This window comes from Gasterosteus aculeatus, chromosome 8 (assembly GCF_964276395.1).
Source record: "Gasterosteus aculeatus chromosome 8, fGasAcu3.hap1.1, whole genome shotgun sequence".
In the NCBI taxonomy this organism is placed as follows: Eukaryota; Metazoa; Chordata; class Actinopteri; order Perciformes; family Gasterosteidae; genus Gasterosteus; species Gasterosteus aculeatus.
Window position 1 is genome coordinate 21,174,705 of NC_135695.1, and position 22,772 is coordinate 21,197,476.

The 22,772-nt window shown below is 50.9% G+C and overlaps 4 protein-coding genes across 4 annotated transcripts; 3 read left to right on the top strand and 1 right to left on the bottom strand.

Annotated features, from left to right (window-relative positions):
• Nucleotides 1-716: 716 nt before the first annotated feature.
• Nucleotides 717-6,935, top strand: jade3 (jade family PHD finger 3). Its single transcript, XM_040183421.2, has 11 exons — nt 717-1,008; nt 2,240-2,299; nt 2,399-2,484; nt 2,584-2,741; nt 2,846-3,036; nt 3,452-3,663; nt 3,971-4,138; nt 4,227-4,343; nt 4,445-4,903; nt 5,202-5,319; nt 5,410-6,935. The coding sequence occupies exons 1-11, from the start codon at nt 942-944 to the stop codon at nt 6,195-6,197; spliced, it is 2,424 nt and encodes an 807-aa protein (XP_040039355.2). The 5' UTR covers nt 717-941; the 3' UTR covers nt 6,198-6,935.
• Nucleotides 6,936-8,964: 2,029 nt separating this feature from the next.
• plcxd1.1 (phosphatidylinositol-specific phospholipase C, X domain containing 1, tandem duplicate 1) lies at nt 8,965-15,506 on the top strand. Its single transcript, XM_040183632.2, has 7 exons — nt 8,965-9,341; nt 9,590-9,697; nt 10,072-10,214; nt 10,296-10,424; nt 12,364-12,519; nt 13,560-13,740; nt 14,416-15,506. The coding sequence occupies exons 2-7, from the start codon at nt 9,598-9,600 to the stop codon at nt 14,658-14,660; spliced, it is 954 nt and encodes a 317-aa protein (XP_040039566.2). The 5' UTR covers nt 8,965-9,341; nt 9,590-9,597; the 3' UTR covers nt 14,661-15,506.
• plcxd1.2 (phospholipase C, X domain containing 1, tandem duplicate 2) lies at nt 15,481-18,735 on the top strand. The gene is made up of 6 exons (XM_040183633.2): nt 15,481-15,962; nt 16,819-16,955; nt 17,062-17,190; nt 17,501-17,656; nt 17,872-18,055; nt 18,146-18,735. Exons 1-6 carry the CDS (start codon nt 15,881-15,883, stop codon nt 18,400-18,402), a joined length of 945 nt encoding a protein of 314 aa, XP_040039567.1. The 5' UTR covers nt 15,481-15,880; the 3' UTR covers nt 18,403-18,735.
• gtpbp6 (GTP binding protein 6) lies at nt 18,597-22,500 on the bottom strand. The gene is made up of 10 exons (XM_040183625.2): nt 22,055-22,500; nt 21,846-21,983; nt 21,705-21,775; nt 20,676-20,806; nt 20,523-20,593; nt 20,271-20,429; nt 19,955-20,163; nt 19,728-19,876; nt 19,167-19,319; nt 18,597-19,092 (listed from the first exon to the last, which is right to left on the bottom strand). The coding sequence occupies exons 1-10, from the start codon at nt 22,419-22,421 to the stop codon at nt 18,966-18,968; spliced, it is 1,575 nt and encodes a 524-aa protein (XP_040039559.2). The 5' UTR covers nt 22,422-22,500; the 3' UTR covers nt 18,597-18,965.
• Between the last annotated feature and the right edge of the window lie 272 nt (nt 22,501-22,772).

Here is a 22,772-nt window from a genome sequence, read left to right on the forward strand (position 1 = left end):
CTGACATGTTTGCGCAAAATAAGTAGTCATACTGTTTTTGGCCGTTCGAATTTAAAATGGAATATTATTCTAAGATCACACCTGCGAACAATTCCGCTGTTTAGGAACACGTCATGAATCACACGTAGACTTTTCTACTTTAAGAACAAAACTCAAGAGAGTTACAGAAAACGGTCCCATTCTGACTCGGATGAAGCCTCCAGCAAGGAGCAGCATGCAAACTATTAAATCCCCCAAAGAGAAGACTTTTGCAGACTTTCTCAATTTCTATGTTTTTATGGTGGAATCGTATTAAATATCACAAATACATAAAATTCCTCAGAGAGCTTTACAATATTTCCTACAACTGCAGCACTTTGACCCTCAGATGAGGATTAATACAATATATCAAAGAAAATAAGATGAAACAAAAGGAGAGGAAAGGAATAAAAATCATTCTTATTACTTATACTGTACTTAAGTACAATTTACAATTTAGTTACTTTTCAGATGTAAAACATTTGTAAAAAGAATGAACTAAAATGGTGATGCATCGTTGTAGATTAAATGACAACAACAATGATAAGAAATCCGCTAATTTATCGCCCTCAACATAAATACAATAATGCCTTATTTTGAATCAGTCATTTCACTGTTGCTACTTTCATGCCAGTTCATTACGTGTTTCCTCTTTTAATTTGTAATTGGTGAAAGACCCGTGTCTTCCTGCCGCTACTGGAGGTTAGCGCCAGTTGTACAATCGAGCGCACCCAGCGTTGGAGGGAAGCGACGGGATTTAGGACCCGGGGGGAGGCGCGGTACAATAGAGCCGTTGTGCCGTGGTGGAGGACCGACTGCTACCCAGGAGAGCCCCTCTGTGGTCGGATACAAACTCCCAGATCCCCCCCCCTCCTCCCGCCCGCAGCCAGAACCAGAGCCGCGGTAGTTTTTTCCCCCGGTACATGTTGGACGCGGTATCCGGACGGATATGCGGCTGGAATAAGGCGGACGGCAGCGAGCGGACTGGAGGTAAAACCATAACGCGGGGGGGAACGTGAAACAGTATGTGCGTGAGTTGGGAGAGGGCGCTGCGTGAGACAGGATTTACCCCGGATGGTGAATCCAGGCCACGGGGCCTGGTCCCCCGTCACTCCGTCGCTGCCGCGTACGTGCTAGCGAGCGTTAGCCTGCCGCGCGACACTGACAGCGGACTCAACGACTACGGGACAACGGGATGCGTTGTAGTTTGGTCTTGGTGGATGTAGGAAGTGACATCTTTGTGAGGATGGCGCCCACGTTTGATTCCCCCTCAGTCTGCAGTGCAGCCCGCTGGAGGCCCGGATGTTAGCTCGAGTGGGAGCGAGGAAGCCGAAGTTAGCTTCACGTTCGAGGCTTCCGATCTGGCATTTGGGGGCAGATTCAACTCACGTCGCTGAGCGACCTGTCCTCCCTTTTTTTTAATTTAACGGTTAAATAAATAAGAGGGCAGATTCATCACTTTTATCCTCACGTATTGATCACATTGAACCAGGTGTCTTTTACCAAAAGTCGGTAACAAGCAGTCCTTTATTCTGTTGAACCGGAGTCACAAACCCCGGACTGGTCAAACCAGGACTTGGATAGATGATCAGAGAAAATATGAGACTCTTAAAAACCCAGTTTGACATTTCATTAAAAAAACTTGAATTACATAAAAACGATTATTAACAGCGGAATAAAATAAACCTCTGACTTTGTGTCCGAATGGGAAACTCACTTCAGCGTGTGTGAGTTTGTGTTTGGCGCCATCGCGGCTGTTACGTCACAGATATCCGTACATTGAATGCAGCATATGAGGGAATACATGTAAACAAAGGCCGCCATTGTTCCTGTTACCCAGAAAGCTCACGTGTGATGTCATAACCGTGTACATTCACAGCCGGCCGCCCTCATTATTTTACACCAGGTATAAATTTACGAATCTATACTATTAATAATGAATACGGGTTTAGCGGATGAACGAAAACCAGGAAATATTTACATTTAAGAAGCTGCATCCAGAGAATTCTTTATTTCTATCGAAATATTTCACCGGTTTCACCACATCTTTTCTATATCACCGCCATCATTCTGCTCGTTGGCTTGTATTTAGGATTTGATACAATAATAAGTAAACTACCAATGAATGGTTTCTTTTTGACTTTTAAATGTCTCCCCACGCTGTTTATCGTTCAGCTGCTTCTAGAAGGTGTTTAAAGATGGTTCTCCTCCTCTTCCTCAGGATGTTACAGGATGAAACGTCTCAGGTCGTCCAGCAGTAGCGACACTTCTGACAATGAGAGTGAGTCCCGTCTCCGTGAACTCGAGGCCGTTTCCTTCTGCTCCCCCGCTGCTCGTTTTTTTTTTATTTTTTTATTCACGCACTTTGTTCTTCAATCAGGTCCCTCCACCTCCTTCTGCTCCTCCCACAAGTATGGAGGCGGCAAACCCGAAGCTCCGGCCTCCAACCAGAAGAAACCGGCTGAAGTAAGTCCCCCACCCCCCTGCCCCACCTCCCTGCAGTCGTAGCTGACCTCCGTTGTACAGGCGAGGACGAGTGTCTCATGAGTTTGTCCCCCCCCCCAGGTGTTCAGAAAAGACTTGATCAGCGCCATGAAGCTGCCCGACTCCCACCACGTGTCCCCGGAGGACTACTACCTGCTGGCGGACGCCTGGAAGCAGGACTGGGAGAAGGGGGTGCAGGTGCTGGCGAGTCCAGACACCATCCCCGAGCCCTCCGTCAGGTAACGCCTTCTATTCCCTGCTGGATCCATCCAGATCATTCCGTGCGCGCGGTGCTGACCCCCCCCCCCCCCCTCCTCCCCCCACCGTGTGGTGTTGTCTTCAGAGTCATGGAGGAGAAGCCCAAAGAGGTTCTCTACACGCACCAGAAGAAGCACATCCAGTGCTCGAGCCTGGAGTCCACGGAGCCGGGCTACGTCGCCATCAAGGAGCTGGCGGAGGCCATGTGCCGCTACGACCTGGACGACATGGACCTCCACTGGCTGCAGGCGCTCAACCGAGAGCTGGACCGCATGGGTAAAGGACCCCGGCGCGTTCCCGCTGCGTACCCCGGGGGGGCCTTGTGGCCCCGCTTCCACGTCTAAAGCTCCACCCGCTCTCCAACGTTCATGTAACCCCGACTACTTAAACCAGCCGACGGTTTCGTTCTCCTTTAACGCTCAATTAAGACTCTGTAGAGCTTTTTGATTCAGAAGTAGCCAGAAGATGGTCTCTGGTTGTGGTGATCTACCTGTAAATGGATCTTTTTAAGGACCAGTGGTGCATCATTCTAATCTTATGACTCAGTTACACAATGCGATCACTGACGTAAATGCTTTTCTCTTAACATGTAAAAGAATAAGCATCATTTGATATCTTATTTCATTTTCATTCACGATCATTGAAGTGCTCTATTGTTGTGTCTTTTCCATTAAACGCTCTGCCTCCCCAGGCGAGGAGCCCGTGCACGAGCTGACGATGGAGCGCGCCATGGAGGCCCTGGAGAGCCAGTGCCACGACAACATGAACCACGCCATCGAGACGGTGGAGGGCCTCGGCATCGAGTACGACGAGGACGTCATCTGCGACGTGTGCCGCTCCCCCGACAGCGAGGAGGGCAACGACATGGTGTTCTGTGACAAGTGCAACATCTGCGTGCACCAGGTGACCGCGGCAACGCTCTAACATTGTATAAAAAGTGTTGCATATTTAACGAGATGACACCTCACTCATATTTTATGGACCTAACATTTAAAAAATCTTATAGATTAATTCATTATCTTAATGTCAGTAATTGACTTGGAAAGTTTCTATTATTATTATTATTAATTGTTTTATTCAAAGGTAACTTGCTTTTGTTTAACCTTCTTTAAGGATCTGATGTATGACTCATTCTTATTGATTTATACATCTTCCTCTATTGAAGTTGCTTTGTAAAACGGATGCATAACGAGAAGCGTCCCCCCCACAGGCCTGCTATGGAATCGTCAAAGTGCCGGTTGGGAACTGGCTGTGCAGGACGTGTGTCCTCGGCATCGACCCTCAGTGTCTCTTGTGCCCTCAGAAGGGGGGGGCCATGAAGGCCACACGAGCCGGCACCAAGTGGGCTCACGTGAGCTGTGCTCTGTGGATCCCAGAGGTACACACACACACACACACACACACACACACAGGGCTGTCGCGCTGCAGGGAGCGTTGAATAACCTCACCGTGTCGTCCCTTCGCAGGTGAGCATCGCTTGTCCCGAGAGGATGGAGCCCATCACCAAAGTGTCCCACATCCCCCCCAGCCGCTGGTCGCTCATCTGCAGTCTGTGTAAATGGAAGACGGGCGCTTGTATCCAGGTGAGGCAGCTGGTTAGCTTAGCTTAGCTTAGCTTAGCTTGAATACTGGAGGTCCTCCTCCTTATTTTATACGAAGTAACGCGCCCGTGTTCTGCTCCCAGTGCTCGGTGAAGAACTGCACCACTCCCTTCCACGTGACCTGCGCCTTCGAGCACAGCCTGGAGATGAAGACCATCCTGGACGAAGGCGACGAGGTGAAGTTCAAGTCGTACTGCCTGAAGCACAGCCAGCCCAAGGCCGGGGAGGCCGGCCCGGGCCCGGCTCGCTCCAAGCCCGCCGGCGACGCCCAGAAGGCGGGTCCGCGGGCCCAGAGGCTGCGGGAGCTGGAGGAGGAGTTCTACACGCTGGTGCAGCAGGAGGATCTGTCCCGGGCCCTCGGGCTGCCGGCGCGCCTGCTGGACTTCATCTGTCAGTACTGGAAGCTGAAGAGGAGGGCTAACTTCAACCGGGCCCTGCTGCCCCCCAAGGAGGACGAGGAGAACCTGGTGCTGCAGCCGCAGGAGGACAGCATCCACACGCGCATGAGGATGTTCATGCACCTGAGACAGGACTTGGAGAGGGTGGGTGTCTCATGAAATGCTTTTATTGCTTCTTCCTTCATGCCTGAGCCTTCTGGCTGTTTGAGTACAGAACATCATATCACGGTTTAAGGGAACTGGACATTAAAAAAAGCAACATGCGTTGTTTGTTCCTGGAGGACATTAAGCTAGAGGTCCAAACGTCTCCCACAGTATTTGGTTTATTATCAGGAAAGGAGGACAAGAAGCAGACTGGAGAATCTGGTTTTCACTTTCTCTCCGTGAGCTCGGTCCGTCTCACGAGCAGGACGTTCATTTGAAGCTCTTTTCCTCTCTGCAGGTGAGGAACTTGTGTTACATGGTGAGCCGGCGGGAGAAGCTGAAGGTGCTGCAGAGCAAAGCTCATGAGCAGATGTTCAACCTGCACGTGAAGCTCCTGAACCAGGAGCTCTCAGCCGGTGAGCCGTCCCTCCCTCCGTCTGTCCGTCCCCCTCGTTGTCCGAGTCCACGCCGCTGAACGTGTCTCTCTGCTTCTCTTCCGCCTCCAGGTCTTCCCTCTTCGTCTCCGGCGGAGAGCCTGCTGTTCCGTCCTCCTCCTCGGATCACGCTGAAGCTCAAAATGCCCAAACCCTCCGGCCCGGGAAACGGAAACGCCGGCTCCAAGTCCGGCAACGGGCCGCTGTGCCCGGACCACAGCGGCAACGTGGGCGAGGGCGAGGGCCTGGGACAGGGGAAGCCCCAGCTGCACGGCCGGGGCCGCCGCGAGGAGCGCCCCAACGGCCGCCTCACGTCCTCCTCCTCCTCCTCCGGCCGCGGCCCGGCCCCGCTGCCCGGCGGCAAGCCGCTGGCCCTGCACGCCGCGCTCCACGGAGGCCACTCCTCCAACGGCAGGCCGGACCCGGACCGCAAGTCCAACGGCCTCTCGGAGAAGCCGGCGGCGCTGAAGGACAGCTCCTGCCAGACGCCCGGCGACCCGGACGCCTCGGCGCCGGCCCTGGAGAAGAGCGGCCTGCGCAAGTCGGCCATGGAGCACTTCGGCCGGTCCTTCAAGGAGGCCACCATCAACTTGGTGCGGACCACCGAGGACCTGCGGGCCTCCGACAAACTGTCCCGGAAGGGCGGCGCCAAGGAGCGGCTGTGGGCCAAGCCCGAGCACCGGGCCAAGGGCGGCAGGTCGTACCAGGACAGCGACGGCTACTGTCCCGACCTGGAGCTCAGCGACTCTGAGCCGGAGGCCAAAGGGAGGCGGCGGCAGGTCGGCCCGCCGGACGCCGGGGGGAAGGGGGTCGGCCGCGGGAAGCAGTCGCTGGCCTCCAGGCACGCCGTGCAGAGGTGACGGCCGCTCGACCGCTCCGTCCTCCCAAGTGGCCGGGACGAGGATCAGGGGCCGGGACGAGGACCCGGGGGGACTCTGCCGAGTGTCCACGGAGGGTTTTCGGTCCTCCTAAAAACGCGTGAGACAGTCTTCAGAGACGGAGATTATCATGGTTGGCTTTTCATTGTGACCAGAATCACATTTTGTTCCCTGCTCACGGTGTAACCCCCCCCCCCCCCCCCTTAAACCCTGCTGTACATGTATGTACACAGGATGTTCACGCCAGGATGTCAATCATGTTCCACTGAATCACAACGCTCCACTTTATTGACACTTCAAACATCCTTTCGACGTGTACGGAATCTACTTTTGTATTTTTTCATTTTTGTATGAAGAATAGCAACATGTAACACACGTATGACCATGAACCGTGTGTTCAGAGTGATGGGCGAGCATGTGCGACGGGTGATGAACCGTCCTGCAGCTGTTTCTTGCACATCTGTTTTGGTGACCTTTTGTGCGAGGTCGTAGGTCATGAACACAAGAGTCCCGTCTGTGAGTAGAAATGCACCGTTTAACACTATTAGTAGGATTCTGTCTCTGAAATCAAAGCTCTTGTCTCAAAGTGGGCACGAAACAAGCGATGCTCCACCCTGTGACGTAGTTCAGATGAGTGACGGATGTCTGCGTCTGAGGGTCACATGACCAGCCTTCATCGTCTTCTTCTCTTTGTTTTGATAATAAACAGCTGGTTCACTACTTCTGCACGTCGTTACGGTTCTTTCATCGACTCCCAAAAAAAAGCTTTATTTTTTTTTAAATTTCATTTCATCAGATGTTTGATGGTGTCTCAATTTAAATATAAAACTAACTGAATCTGGATGTTGAATAAATAATATGACCTTCATTTGGTGCCAATGTTCAGTCTGACTTTTATTCAGTTATTTAAGTTCTCCGTGTCTGAAAAATACAAATACTTAAGTTTAAATATCTTAGTGTTGAGAGGAATCAGTGTTTTACAGCAAAGAAATTACTTAAAATAATCACATAATCACATCAGTTTTAGTTAAGGACGTTGAAATGTTTTCACCACTTCATCAAGGACACCAGACTCCATTCGTAAAAACACTTATTTTAGAGAAGCGCCGCACGTCTTCACTGTTTTTAGTTGAGTTCTGACCTTAATAGTCAAATTATACATATTCTATAAAACATTTTACATATATATATTTTGTACATATGAAAAATATTGTTATATATAAAAATATTTTCAAGACATTTTATTTAAAATATATTTTATAAACATTTAATATAAAAAATGTTATACTTCATACAACAAATAAGTATTTCATATATAACATTTAGAAGAGCCAGTGTTTTATCAGCACATCCATACATTAAAGAACTGTTGCCGGTTCGTGTTGTGCAGGCGACGGTGTAATAAATGAGTCTTGGACTGAACTTCCCGGTTGTGAACGAATGAAACGGTGACGTTATTTACGGGGCTCGTGTGCTGTTGATGCAGTTTAACCTCGTTTCCCCACGTTGCTTTAAGCCGTTTCAGGGCTTATCGACCCGCTGAAGGAGCCGAGGAGGACCGGCCGACGGAGTAATCACAAACCAGCAGTTTGCAATGAGTTTGCAAGTTGAGCAATGAGGCCAAAGGTCACCGGTCTCTTCTTTCAGCTTCATATGAAGACGACGTCTTTAACTCGTTCATTAGACACTCGAATTTTTTTTACTTGACCTTTATTTAACCAGTTAAAATCCATTGAGAACCAGGTGAGGTGTTTTGAACTGAGTTCCAATCATTTGCAGCGGTTACGAGTAAGTTATGACCAAACACAGTACGGACTTTCAGTCACTGGATCTTAAATAAATACATATACACTGGATCTCTTATTAGTGTGATTGACAGGCCTCTACATCCTCCTCAGTCCAAATACCTTCACTTGCATATTTTTATGTGGCCCATGGAGGCTTCACGAGGTCTGGACGCCGGAGTCCATTCAGTCATCCATTTAGTTCTCCGTGGATCATAGGAATTCTCCGTGGATCATTATGAGTGGTCGGAGCCGGCGTCTCATGTTGTTGCTGCAGTATCACAAGTGGCCACCAGGAGGCAGCGGTGTGCCGGGTCTTTATTACTTTATTATCCATTTGTCTTTGTGATTTACGAGTCGCGATCCTGTGTTTGCTGGGCATCAAATGAAATGTTCAAATGAAACATTAATAATCCTAATGTGTTATTGACCTTTGACCTTCGGTCTACGGTGATAATCAACTCCCGCTTTATAAACATGGCAGCGCTTTAAGGGGAAGCTAAGAGGTGATTGTCTTACCTCTGGCCACACCCATCGGTGACGTCACCCCAGGTGTTTCTTTGGATAACAGCGGAAGTGACGTCGTGCAGGGCTGAAGTTTTGCACGTCTCCAGCGATAGAGGTAGAGAGGTGGAACATATTTATAGAATTATAGAAATAATACTGGTGTTTTTGCACAACTCTCACCTCATGATACGTTTAAACCCAAATTAAGTATTCATGAGGAATCATAAAAACATAAACATAATCATGTATTAATCTCGCCTCCGTTTAGATAATAATAGAAACAATATTTTTTATTCATTTTTTGTGAAATTTATGTGAACGTTCCACGTCTAATACGGTGAAACTCTTTAATTGATCGCCTTATTATTTGAACATTTTAATTAAGATGGGCTCTTTAAGAGGCATCTGCTGATCTGTCAGCAGGCGTGGTGCCTCCACCCCCCCCTCCCCCCCTCCCTCCCTCCCTCTCCGGTCCCTTCAGCCCGCTCACTCCGCTGCTGCACCGCCGGGACACCGGCAGACACCGCCCGGTCAACTCGCCCGCGGATCGATCGATCGACCGGCCGTCGCGGATGATCGATGAGCGGAGCCGAGAGGCGCGCGCCCGGGATCCTCCGTCCTCGTGGTCCGCGGCTCTGCAGGTGCAAGAGGAGCCCGGACGAGTCTGCCGCTTTATCTCACCACGTCATACGTGTTTCATCCGCAGCCATGACGTCATCTGACGCGTTTGCGACGGACGTCCTGTGGCGCTCGCCTCCGGCGTCGGTCTCTGCGGCGGTTTGACCGGTTCCGCCGGTCCGGTGAGAGGAGGCGGCAGCTGCCGCAGTTTGATCCGGTAAGTGCGAGATGAACAGAGACCCACAGGGGGGGGTTGGTGCTGAAGTTTACTTTGACGTCATCATGAACCCCCCAAACTGAACATGGAGGTCTCACAATATATTTAAACGTTAGTAATAAAAACTACAATATTATTAATGGAAACAAATAATGATAATTACATCATAATGGGAATAAAAGAATAAGAAAGATACAATCGTTGTGATGGTAAGTTATAATAACAACATTTATTGTGTGTCCACTGAGGGCGCACAATGTCCTCGGGGAGTCTGGACGAGCTGCCCATGGAGAGCTGGATGTCTCACCTGCCGCACGCCCTGTGGGACACGCCCCTGTACCACCTGGCCATCCCAGGTAGGCCGGGGGGGTTTAATGACAGACGCTCAACCCGGAGAGACACCAGATGGAACTTTATGACGCTCCGTCAGGATTCTTTTACACATGGTTGCACGGGGAGGGAGGGGGGGGGGGGGTGTATGCAAAGAAGCGCACACGTAGAGGCAGTAGGCAGCGTGGACGCGATAGAGCTTGTGTCAGTACGGCGCCATAGAAATGGGAGCGGTCGCGTTTGCGAGAGTATCTGGGCGGCTCTTCATCTCTATTTATTTGCGTGCGGTCCCTTTACCTTTGCATGTGCGTTGAGCCCTCGGGGGGCCGGCGCCATTTCTACAACACAAAACCAATCAAAGGCTTAGCGGTGATTCTGTGTAACCCCCCCTCTCCATTAGGCAGCCACAACGCAATAACCTACTGTCTGGATATGAATGACCGATCCCCAGTGGACCTCACGCAGCCAGACCTGCTGCAGAAGCTGGACAAATACATGAAGCCTCTCATTCGCCCCTTTGTGTACAAGTGGGCGGTGACCCAGGTAACGAACGCGCTTCCGCATCGCTCGCCGTTAAGTCCCCCGGACCAGGTGCCTTGAGCCGTGCGTCCCGTGTCCCCGCAGGAGCGCACCATAAGGCAGCAGCTGGACTCGGGCGTCCGATACTGCGACCTGAGAATCGCGCGCAGGCCCAACGACAGCTCCGGCGACCTGTGCTTCTACCACGGCGTTTACACCGCGCTCACTGTGGAGGTGAGGCCGATCTCACACACACACACACACACACACATGCGAGCGCACACGCGTGTACACCATGTTCCCACAGTGACATTTATGCTCCTTAAAGGTCAGCCGCCGTGCTCGGTGAACACATCGTCCTTTAATCAGACGCATCACGGTGGATCATTACGGGTGTTTTTTAACGTTATTGAAGTGGAAACACAGCATTGTTATTTAAAACCCTTTTTTAATTTGACTGAGAAGCCACGACTTGAAGTAACAGTAGTCGTAAAAGGTGCAGCGGGGGAACGATTGGTCTCTAAGTTACAATAATTTACTAAATGAACATCATGCTGCGTTGAAGAAGACTTTAAACTAGAGATTTTTTACATGTTTACTGAGGGAATAAATCAAGAGAGAAGTAGAGTCATTTCCTCATAGACGTCTATGGGAGCAGAGGAGTCGCCCCCTGCTGGTCACTACAGAGAAGTAGAGTCATTTCCTCATAGACGTCTATGGGAGCAGAGGAGTCGCCCCCTGCTGGTCACTACAGAGAAGTAGAGTCATTTCCTCATAGACGTCTATGGGAGCAGAGGAGTCGCCCCCTGCTGGTCACTACAGAGAAGTAGAGTCATTTCCTCATAGACGTCTATGGGAGCAGAGGAGTCGCCCCCTGCTGGTCACTACAGAGAAGTAGAGTCATTTCCTCATAGACGTCTATGGGAGCAGAGGAGTCGCCCCCTGCTGGTCACTACAGAGAAGTAGAGTCATTTCCTCATAGACGTCTATGGGAGCAGAGGAGTCGCCCCCTGCTGGTCACTACAGAGAAGTAGTCATTTCCTCATAGACGTCTATGGGAGCAGAGGAGTCGCCCCCTGCTGGTCACTACAGAGAAGTAGAGTCATTTCCTCATAGACGTCTATGGGAGCAGAGGAGTCGCCCCCTGCTGGTCACTACAGAGAAGTAGAGTCATTTCCTCATAGACGTCTATGGGAGCAGAGGAGTCGCCCCCTGCTGGTCACTACAGAGAAGTAGAGTCATTTCCTCATAGACGTCTATGGGAGCAGAGGAGTCGCCCCCTGCTGGTCACTACAGAGAAGTAGAGTCATTTCCTCATAGACGTCTATGGGAGCAGAGGAGTCGCCCCCTGCTGGTCACTACAGAGAAGTAGAGTCATTTCCTCATAGACGTCTATGGGAGCAGAGGAGTCGCCCCCTGCTGGTCACTACAGAGAAGTAGAGTCATTTCCTCATAGACGTCTATGGGAGCAGAGGAGTCGCCCCCTGCTGGTCACTACAGAGAAGTAGAGTCATTTCCTCATAGACGTCTATGGGAGCAGAGGAGTCGCCCCCTGCTGGTCACTACAGAGAAGTAGTCATTTCCTCATAGACGTCTATGGGAGCAGAGGAGTCGCCCCCTGCTGGTCACTACAGAGAAGTAGAGTCATTTCCTCATAGACGTCTATGGGAGCAGAGGAGTCGCCCCCTGCTGGTCACTACAGAGAAGTAGAGTCATTTCCTCATAGACGTCTATGGGAGCAGAGGAGTCGCCCCCTGCTGGTCACTACAGAGAAGTAGAGTCATTTCCTCATAGACGTCTATGGGAGCAGAGGAGTCGCCCCCTGCTGGTCACTACAGAGAAGTAGAGTCATTTCCTCATAGACGTCTATGGGAGCAGAGGAGTCGCCCCCTGCTGGTCACTACAGAGAAGTAGAGTAATTTCCTCATAGACGTCTATGGGAGCAGAGGAGTCGCCCCCTGCTGGTCACTGCATAGAATGCAGCTTTAACACGTGAAGCTTTCACCACGTTTTCATGTGGAGCTGCAAACCTTGTTCATCCAGAGCTGGGAGGTTGTTCCAGACCTCCATCCCATCAGACCCGTGACGTTCCCACCACGTACCACACACCTGGCGTAGCTCCAGGTGATTCAAAATGGCAGCGGAGGCTCACGCCGTGTTTCTCTCCCATCAGACGGTTCTAATGGAGATCAGAGAGTGGCTGGACGCTCACCCTAAAGAGGTGCTCATCCTCTCCTTCAGCCACTTCCTGGGCCTGAGCCAGGAGCTCCACGCGCTGCTGCTCGCCACCATCCGCAACGCGTTCACCTCCAAGCTCTGCCCCAAGACGGTACGACCACCACCACCGGCGTCCCGGCAGGAGACGACCCGGTCACAATCGCCATGTTGGTTACAGAGAATCGACATGAGTCCTTTTAAAAAAGACCAAAACCACCGGTGGATTTATTCTAATAATAACTACGCCTGTGTATCTTAATCAAAGCGGTCCTGTTCCTTCCTCCACCCACACCACCCTGCTGCTGTGGATGCTCAGTAGAGCGCCACACGGGTGTGAATCCGCAGAATAAAACGGTGTTTACTGTGGCACGGGGGGGACTAAGGGGGACTAGGGGGGGACTAAGGGGGACTAAGGGGGATTCTCTGGTGCTCTGAGGAGGGAAAAAGGCCTTTTAACGTCTCGCAGCCTGTTTGAGCCTTTGGAGTCCGTCAACGCAACAAAACAAAGTGGTTTAATTCGGGTGTTTTTTTAGCCACATCCCAAATGTCCACAGTCATTTCCCAAAAGAGCCGCTGTCGAATCCCCCACTCAAACATTATGAGATTTCTGTCCGTCTGCATTCCCGCAGACTTTGCCCGGGGGAATTACCCACAGTATATATATTACTCCCATTTATTAATTAAACATTCACATTTGGATCAAAACGAGCAAACCGATTATTTGACATTTACCTCCCGTCCCATTAGGAAAGATCCTGGAAGACGTTCAAATCAGGCGATATGAGATACCCACATACCCACAATGGTACACAACACGCTATGCCGTTGTCACGGTGACCTGACACGCGTCACATAAGTGAACCCCGTCTTATATCTAAAACAACCTGAACCGCTCACCGACGGTGGAACCGGGAGGGTTCAGGGTTTAAGGCCTCTGGGGGGGGACGAGACACTAGGATGGGACCTTTGCGCTCTCTGGCAAGTGGTCACATGATCAGTATGGACACCAGATAGAAGGGTCACGAGGGAAGGCGGATTGCTTCAGAGGCTTTTAGAGTCAAAGTTCTGGTTTTGGTCTTTTTTCTAGGATTCCTTATCTTCTGGAGAAAAAAAAACCCTCAAGCCTCATTTGGGATTCTGTTTGATTTTCAGGAGGAGTTAACTCTCCGGAACCTGTGGGCTTCGGGCTACAACGTGATTGTGTCCTACGAACACAACATCTGCAGTTGCCACGGCGACCTGTGGCCCCACATCCCGTACTGGTGGGCCAACAAGTGCAAAGCGGAGGCGCTCATCGAGGACTTCGAGCACAGGAAGCAGCACGGCCGACCGGGTACGGAGGTTCACCCAACACGCAGCTCCGTTGGATTCCTTCTGCTGCCCACAACGCTCTCACGTTGGTTGGGCTCATTTTTAATATAATGGGAGAGTTCAAGCGTGAACATTATCCGTCAGGAGGAGTTTTTCATATTTGAGAATAGATTGTTCATGAGAATGGACGTAGTCACGGCGACGTCTCTCTGCGGACGATGTGAAACTTGAGTTTGGCCTTTTTGTTGTCGCGATCTTGCTTCTTTTTTGCAACCAGTGAACAGGAAGCGTTGTCTCTGGGCCTGTCAATCAGCGTGTAGCCCCGCCCTAAAGCATCCCCTGCTTTATGGTCTGTTTGACTCTAAATGGACCATCAGTCACTAAATGAACATCACGCTGTAATGAAGAAGACTTTAAACTAGAGACTGAGACCATGAACTCATGTTTACAATGTTTACTGAGGGAATAAATCAAGAGAGAAGAAGAGTCATTTTCTCATAGACTTTTATGGGAGCAGAGGAGTCGCCCCCTGCTGGTCACTGCAGAGAATGCAGCTTTAACTCATGATAAACGGTGAGCGCCGTTTTATAAAAGTTAGAGAGGGATGACACACATATTTAAATAAGTGGATTTTGCACATTGTCCTTAAGTTTGATACGTTGCTTGATTATTTTTCTTTCTTTTTTGTGTTTTTCAGGAGGTTTCTTCGTGACAGGCATCAACCTGACGGAGGACCTGAAGTACATCTGCACGCACCCCACCGAGTCCCTGAAGGACCTGGTGACGTCCACGTACCCGGCGCTGCTCAGCTGGGTCCGGGACCAGACGCCCGGCCCCCGGGTCGGCTCGCTCAACATCATCGCCGGGGACTTTGTCACCGAGAGCCCGTTCGCGCGGACCGTCGTGACGCTCAACCAGAAGCTACTGAATCCGTCCTCGTGACTTTTCACCTATTGGAAGAAGTGAATCACAGCATGAGCTTGTTTTGTGGCGGGAAAAAGTACTTGAATTATTACTTTGAATTTCCTAAATGCACTTATCTGGAGGCAGTGAAATGTATATTTCAGTTTTTGAAAATAGACCTTTTAGGGTTATTTTTCGACCTGCACTGTTTACATTGAGTTCACTATTTATGCAACGTCCTGTATGACTCATTGTCACGGTGACTCGCAATAATAACAACTAATCTCACCTGGACATTTTAAAAGAGGAAAGCACAAGCGATGTATCCAATGAGCACATACGATTGTAATGTACATTCTTTCTCACCTATATACACGTATTAATCTGTAGAGAATGTAGCGAGAAAACGTCAAACTTATGCAAAAAATGCATGGACTTGTTATCTGCATGAACCCACCCGGGGCTTTTCCTTCTAATATTGACCTTTGGAGCAGTGCCGCACCGCTGTGCCTGAGGGGGCGCTTTCCCACTAACAGTGAGCCTCACTTTGTCATGGGACCATATGGTTACAGTGGCCCATGCAGTGATAATCACCCCTCAAATCACAGAGATACACTTGAAAAAGCACATTTTTCATTTGATCCTGTCGTTTGTTGGTGAAAATGCTCTTTGTGAAAAACCAACACTATTAAATAAGATAATCAATGGGACCGATTACTGGCACTCGCTCCCTTTGAATCAGTAACCAGAATGACTCAGTTAACTGGTTACCTAAAGAAGCTTGTTATTATCTACCCAGTTGCCAAATAAATCTTTTTTTTTTATCGTCACAGTAAACTTTCACAGACGGGAGCAGAAACCAACACCAAGATAAATGAATCTGTCCTTCGGGTCACATTCCTTTCTATTGTTTTCTATTCCAGCTCAACTTGTTGTCTTGTTTTGCGTTAGCCCCGCCCCCCCTCTACGTCACAGAAACACGCAGAGACACGTGGCCTCTTTGAAACCTGCCATGAATTCCCAGATTGTCTTCGGTGGGACATCTGTGAGAGACAAGCGGTAGCGCAGCTGTCAATCAACACGGAAGACTCCTCCCCCTCCCCCTCCCTCCTCCCCCCTCCTCCTCCTCCACGGTGGTGACTCCGGTCGATGGTTTGAGGGAGCCGGTATAAAGGAGGAGGACGGGCGCGATCCCGCGATGACGGACCCGCGCAGGCAGCTCGGATCTTCGGCTCGGACCCGGTCCCCGTGAGTCGGACATGGACCCCCGCTGTGAGGACTGGATGTCCGGTCTACCGGAGCAGCTGTGGGACGTCCCCCTCACCGACCTGGCCCTCCCCGGTAAATAAAGCACCTTGTTTGCTCCATCGAGGACGAGTGAGGGGAAGGAAGCACATGGGAAGAACTCGGAGGAGGAAACGTGGCCTCAGGAGACACAGAGTTTCTATTTAACTTATTTAACCTTTTTTATGCTCGAGGGTTTATTGTGTTACAAAAACAACGCAGCGGTACCAACAGAAATCTAATAGTTGAATACTAAACGACAGTAATTCGATGAATTCAATTAATAGAAATGGTAAATTAAATGGTTATGCAACAAAAACTATTTACAATAAAGGCAGATCTTTTGTTAGATGAATACAAAAATGATTATAAAGTCATGTAAAAAGCCAGAGGATTAAAGAAAAAGATCAAATAAAGTAGAATGAAGTAAAAAAAACAGAAACGGTATTTTAAAATTAGGGAAGAAAATTTGAATAATAAAAGAACTTTATGTAAAAAGGTTTAAAATGTGCATAAAATTAAAGTGAGTTGGTTTTAAGGACGTTCTGTATTGTCATGTGTGCTGAAACCACAGCAGTTTGTCACAGTTCCTCCGAAACAACACAAAGAGAACCAGTCCGATGGCTAATGCATCGGCATGTATAGTGTTACATTAGGCCATATATATATATACACACACACACACACACACACACACACACACACGTAACACCATCTGTAATGACGGAACTTCGTAATTTCTGATTTCATCGTCTCCAAATGCTGACTCGGTATCTCTAGATAATCATTTGCTTCCCAAAATGTTAGAATCTCAAAACGATTGGGCATCAACTTCTGGGGGTTGTTTATTAGCCGTGGCGGTCTCACTAAGATCGAGGTTCCTTTAAGAGGAAACACGGGTCGTTTCTCGCAGGAAGCCACGACGCCATGAGCTACTGCCTGGACGCCGGCTCCCCGCTGGTCCCGTCCGAGTCGGACGCCTTCCGGCTGCTGGACCGCCTCTTCTCCTGCGTCACCAGGCCCGTCATCTTCAAGTGGGCCACCACACAGGTAGGCACAGGTGTGTGTGTGCGTGTGTGAAAGTAGGGCGAGGACCCCTATGGGACTAAGATGGCATGACATGTACAAGCAATCCTCCTCCTCCTCCTCCTCGTAGGACAAGAGCATCGAGGAGCAGCTCTCGATGGGGATTCGATTCTTCGATCTTCGCGTGGCACACAAACCCAACGACCCGTCCGACGACCTGTACTTCACGCACGTCATCTACACGCATGTAGCCGTGTTGGTGAGCGTCCTCGGGTTGCTTTGGCTTCTTGAGGTTCTCCTACTATCAGGACTATTAGTCCTGAGCTTTTGCACCGAACCAGGTTCAGCAGAAATCATCACCGAGGCGCCGTTGCCTCGACCAATTGGGCCAGATCCCGCCCCTTCCCTCTTTCCTTCACAATAAAAGCCAATTAACGGTCAATTAACATTGTCGTTTGCTGATTCAATCACTCAAAGGAACGACGCAAAGAGATTTAGAGACGAAGGATTCCTTCACTGAAAAGTGTCCATTTGTGCCTTTACATCCTGATTCTAATGTCCTCCGACAGGAAACGCTGTCGTCCGTCTCCGTCTGGCTGAAGTCTCACCCGAAGGAGGTCGTCATTCTGGCTTGCAGCCATTTCGAGGGAATCGACGACAAACTCCACGAGTCGTTTATTTTGTCCCTGAAGAAGCTGTTTGGGTCAAAACTCTGCCCCAAGAAGGTAGGCAGACCCCCCCCCTCACAAAAACCACGGGGCGGGTGCAGAGGGGGCCCGTCGGGCTCCAGGTACCAGGTAGGGGGCCAAACCGCCAGCGGCCCCTTGGACACCAAAGAGACAAAGTCTCACAAAGAGACAGAATATCCAAAATCTCACTCAAAATAACCCCAAACGCCTCTGAATGTGTCCATAATGAACCTCCCAATGTCCCCCTTCAGGAGGCCGTCCTCACCCTGCGGAGCCTGTGGACGTCCGGCTTCCAGGTCCTCCTGTCCTACGACTCCCAGGCGGCAGCCCGGCACGCCGACCTGTGGCCCCCCATCCCGTACTGGTGGGCCAACCAGCGCACGGCGCAGGGGGTCACCAGCTACCTGGACTGGAACAAAGACCTGGGACGTCCAGGTGAGGGTCCGTCACGCGCTCACAGCACTTTAACGCCCCCCCACCGGGCTGCCCACTCAGCGCTCTGTGTCCCCGTGTCGGTTTGTCCAGAGGGCTTCTTCGTCTCCGGCCTGAACCTGACGGCCGACAGGTTCTACGTCGCCGAGAACCCAAAGCAGTCCCTGCGGAAGCTGACCGTCGATAACTGGGAGGGTCTGAGGACGTGGCTGGAGGAGCAGGAACCGGGGTCCGGCCCCCGGAGCCTCAACATCATCGCGGGGGACTTCGTGGGTCCGCTTCCCCTGTGCGCTCTGGTCATCGCGCTGAACAAGAAGCTACTGCGCAGGAACGCCGCCGCCGCGCGCTGAACCACGAGAGACGCACAATGACCCAACAGACAAAACTATCGAGACACCAAAAGATGACGATGCAAAAGACACAGAACCCCCACGAAGGGACCAGATATGAACCCAGACCGAAGAGGACCGCCATGAGATGCTGCAGAACGTCGTCGAGTGGTTTTATTCCACAGGAAGTGAATCCAGATGAACTTCTGCTCACATTTCTGTTCTTTCATAAGCTCGTCTACACGAGATGTTTTTATTCCAGGAAACAGTTTGTCGATCTGACGTTTATGTAAAAGAATGATTGTGTTGTTGTAATTACATCGGCAAATATTTTAATATAATGTGCAATCTGTACAGAGTCTCTGGTTTGATTGTCTGTGGTTCAGTTTGCATGCAGTACATTTAAGAATAAGTTACTCTGCACAAAGAAAACCTCCGTAAACAACAACTAATCAGCCGCACCGACGTGCTAACATTTAGCTAGCGGTGGCTAACGCTACATTCTCCGCTAGCACCCGTGTGGTCTGCCAAGAGCGCCCTTCGTTCTCGTCTCCGCCGTCGCGTGTCGGACCCTCCTCCTGGCGTCACCTTCCAGCGAACAGCTTCCGGTAGCGGCCGTAGGCGGCGGCGCTGATGATCACCTTGACGACGGCCGAGCCTTCGTCGGCGTTCACCCGCACGTCCTGAACGGCGGCCTCCTTGTACAGCCAGCTGTGGACGCGCACGGGGGGGGGGTTATTATTAAAAACCAGAGACGCAGCAGCGAGGAGAACGGGCGCCGTCACCTCAACTGGGGGGAGCCGAGGTCGACGGCGAGATCCATCACGCGTTTCCCCGTGGACGCCACAAGCTCCTCCTCCACCGCCGCCCTCAGGGCGTCGAGGCCACGCTGCTCCAAGGCCGAGATGGGCAGAGCGCCGGGCTCCGTGAGCCGATAGCTGGGAGGACAAACGCGGCAGTTCACACAAACACCAAGAGGCAAAACGCGTCCTGGAGAATGATTGATCAATCATCATCATCATCATCATCATCATGCGTCTCGCTTTGAGTACTTGGACCTTCAGTCGGGACCTTGCAGGCTTCACATGTCGTAATTCCACGAGGCGAATAGTCGCTAAAGTGTAAGATTTGGAGACATCTAGTGGTGAAGCTGCACATTGCAGCCAGCTAAATGAGACTCAGCAGGGGACCTCCAGCAGAGACAAGTGTCTTTAAGGCTCAACAAGCACTCTGCTTTTCTTCACTAGATAATTGCTTTATAAATGTATAGAATAAAACATTTAAAAAAAAAATCAGACTCCACCGACACTTCAACCGTAAAAGATCAGACATGTCTCTCCTCTTACTTGTCCACCAGGTCCGTCTTATTGTGGACTTCGATCATGGAGCTCAGCAGCCGGTCGGGGACTCTCATGTTCTCCAGAACTCTCAGCACGTTGGCCTTCTGGTTCGCCGTCTCCGGGTGACTGACGTCCCTGACGTGGACGAGCAGATCCTGAGAGAGACGGAGGGACGAGTCAGCAAAACGCTTCGGCCCCGGGGGGGGGCGGGAGGGGGACGTTACCGGCGTTACCGAGTGTTTGATGTCCTCCAGCGTGGCGGAGAAGGAGTCGATGAGCTGGTGGGGCAGCTGGGACAGGAAGCCGATGGTGTCCACGTACAGGACGGTCATGTGACTGGGCAGCTGGCCGGCGTGCACGGTGACGTCCAGCGTGGCGAACAGCTGGTTCCTGGGCTGAAGGCCGGCGTCGCCCGTCAGCGCTTTGATCAGCGTCGTCTTTCCTGGTCGGAGGACCAAATCGCAACGACAGAAAATATCGTAGCGGTAAGGCGACGACCACGCGGTTCACGTTAAGAGGCTGTGCGATGGGACGAAAGCGGGTTTTTACCACAGTTGGTGTATCCCAGCACGGAGACGCTGGGCAGCTCCTTGTCTCGCCGCTGAGATCGCAGCAGGCGCCTCTTCCTGCGCAGCGTCTCCAGCGCCGAGCGGATCTTCAGCTCGCGCTCCCTCAGCAGCCTCTGCTGCACCTCCGTCAGCGTCTCCCCTGAGCGGACCAATCAAGAGCAGAAACGGTGGCAGAAACGGTCCAATCGGTGATGCGGGCGGAGCTCATCGCCGGCGCGCGCGAGGGCCTTACCGGAGCCGCCGATGTATCTCGAGCCTCCGCCCTGCTGATCCAAGTTTGCCATTTCGTTTTTCAGACGAGATCTGCCGATGGAAGACGTTTTAAAAACCGCAATGGATGATGGGAAAAAATAACCTAAAGTACATTTAGGTACATAAACGTCACCTTAACAGAGGGATCTCCGCCAGAGAGATCTGCAACTTGGCCTCTTTGGTCCTGGCGTTGCGGCGGAAGATGTGGAGGACCACGGAGTACCTGTCAAAGACTTTTACCCCCCAGGCCTCCTCAAACTCCCTCTTTGCCGGGGGGAGTGAGGGGGGGGGGGTCAAACATCTGTCAGCGCGAGAAAACATCATCCAGCAGGGGGCGACTCCTCTGCTCCCATAGACGTCTATGAGGAAATGACTACTTCTCTGTAGTGACCAGCAGGGGGCGACTCCTCTGCTCCCATAGACGTCTATGAGGAAATGACTCTACTTCTCTGTAGTGACCAGCAGGGGGCGACTCCTCTGCTCCCATAGACGTCTATGAGGAAATGACTCTACTTCTCTGTAGTGACCAGCAGGGGGCGACTCCTCTGCTCCCATAGACGTCTATGAGGAAATGACTCTACTTCTCTGTAGTGACCAGCAGGGGGCGACTCCTCTGCTCCCATAGACGTCTATGAGGAAATGACTCTACTTCTCTGTAGTGACCAGCAGGGGGCGACTCCTCTGCTCCCATAGACGTCTATGAGGAAATGACTCTACTTCTCTGTAGTGACCAGCAGGGGGCGACTCCTCTGCTCCCATAGACGTCTATGAGGAAATGACTCCACTTCTCTCTCGTTTATTCCCTCAGTAAACTTTGTAAACACGAGTTTATGGTCTCAGCCTCTAGTTTCACGTCTTCTTCAATACAGCGTGATGTTCATTTAGTAGAATATGGTCCATTTAGAGTCTAACAGACCATAAAGTGGGACGCTTTAGGGCGGGGCTACATGTGATGACGACCTTTCACTTCATAAATACGGTCCGTTCTAATCGGATACAGTCAGATTAGAACAGTTCCGTCTGAACGTCTGTAGCAACAAGGTCATTTTAAGAATCAGATCCTGTAAAAATAAAACTAAATAAAACAACAAAATACATAATAAATCTAATAAAAGCGAATACTGATTGAAGGCAAATTGATTGTGTTTGTAGGAATGTTTACCTCGGACAAGGCAGACAGACGCTCCACATTCACAAACACTGCGGTGATTCCTGCGGTCTGTCGGATTCGGTCTACGGGGGGAAACCGGAGGTGAACAATAGAACCATCGGCCCGCTGAGACGCACGCCAGCGGATCCAAACCTGTCAGAGTCTGGAAGTTCCCTTTGCCGAAGATCTTCTTCTTCTCTGGTGTCTTGGTGGACATGATGACCCTGTCCACCACACTCCAGCTGTCCAAAGTGTTCACGAGCCCCACGGCCTCGGCCATCATCAGCTCAGCTGCGGATCGACGTCACGTTAGTGACGTCATTAAACACGGGGCACACCTGAATGCAGGGGGAGGGACCTACCTGTGGTCAGATGCTGCATCCGGCTCCCCCACTTCACGTCGGGGTGAACCACGAACACTCTGTGCGCGGCCCCGAGGGCGCCGGCGGGAGCGCGCTCCTGAAACAGCTCCTCCACCTCGCCGTCATCGATGACGTCATCCTCATCCTCATCCTCCTTCCCATCACCCGCGTTCTTCCACCTGCACGCGGAGTGTGAGAACGCCCCGGACCGAAGGGGACACGTAGCTCCGACCGCACGCGGAGGTCGGCGAAGGAGTCTGCAGGTGGCTGATGACGTCAGAAAGGTGTGCGCGCGGCGGTGCTGCAGGACCGGAAACAGCGAGTGAATCCTCCTCAGTGCCGTCACGGCGCTTTTGCTGTACAGCATCACGCGCAACTGGCTGTTGTCATGCTTTTAAAGTGAGAGCCACGACGCATGCGCAGTGTGAACGTGTTCTTCTTCTTGCTCACTGAAGGTCACGGAGCAGAATACCGCCACCTGATGGTGACTCTTTATGTGGGTAAACGTATTAAACACTACTGGTGTAACCATAGACATGTCAATGGGTGTAACGACGCCTGTGCATGTGTGTATATATATATATATATATTGTTGGGTATATTTATGTTTCATTCATTCTGATGCATTAATGAATATATTTCATTATTATATTAATTATTCATATATATTCTACCAACTACCATCACATGCTTACTAGGATACCTTTAATCTGGTGTC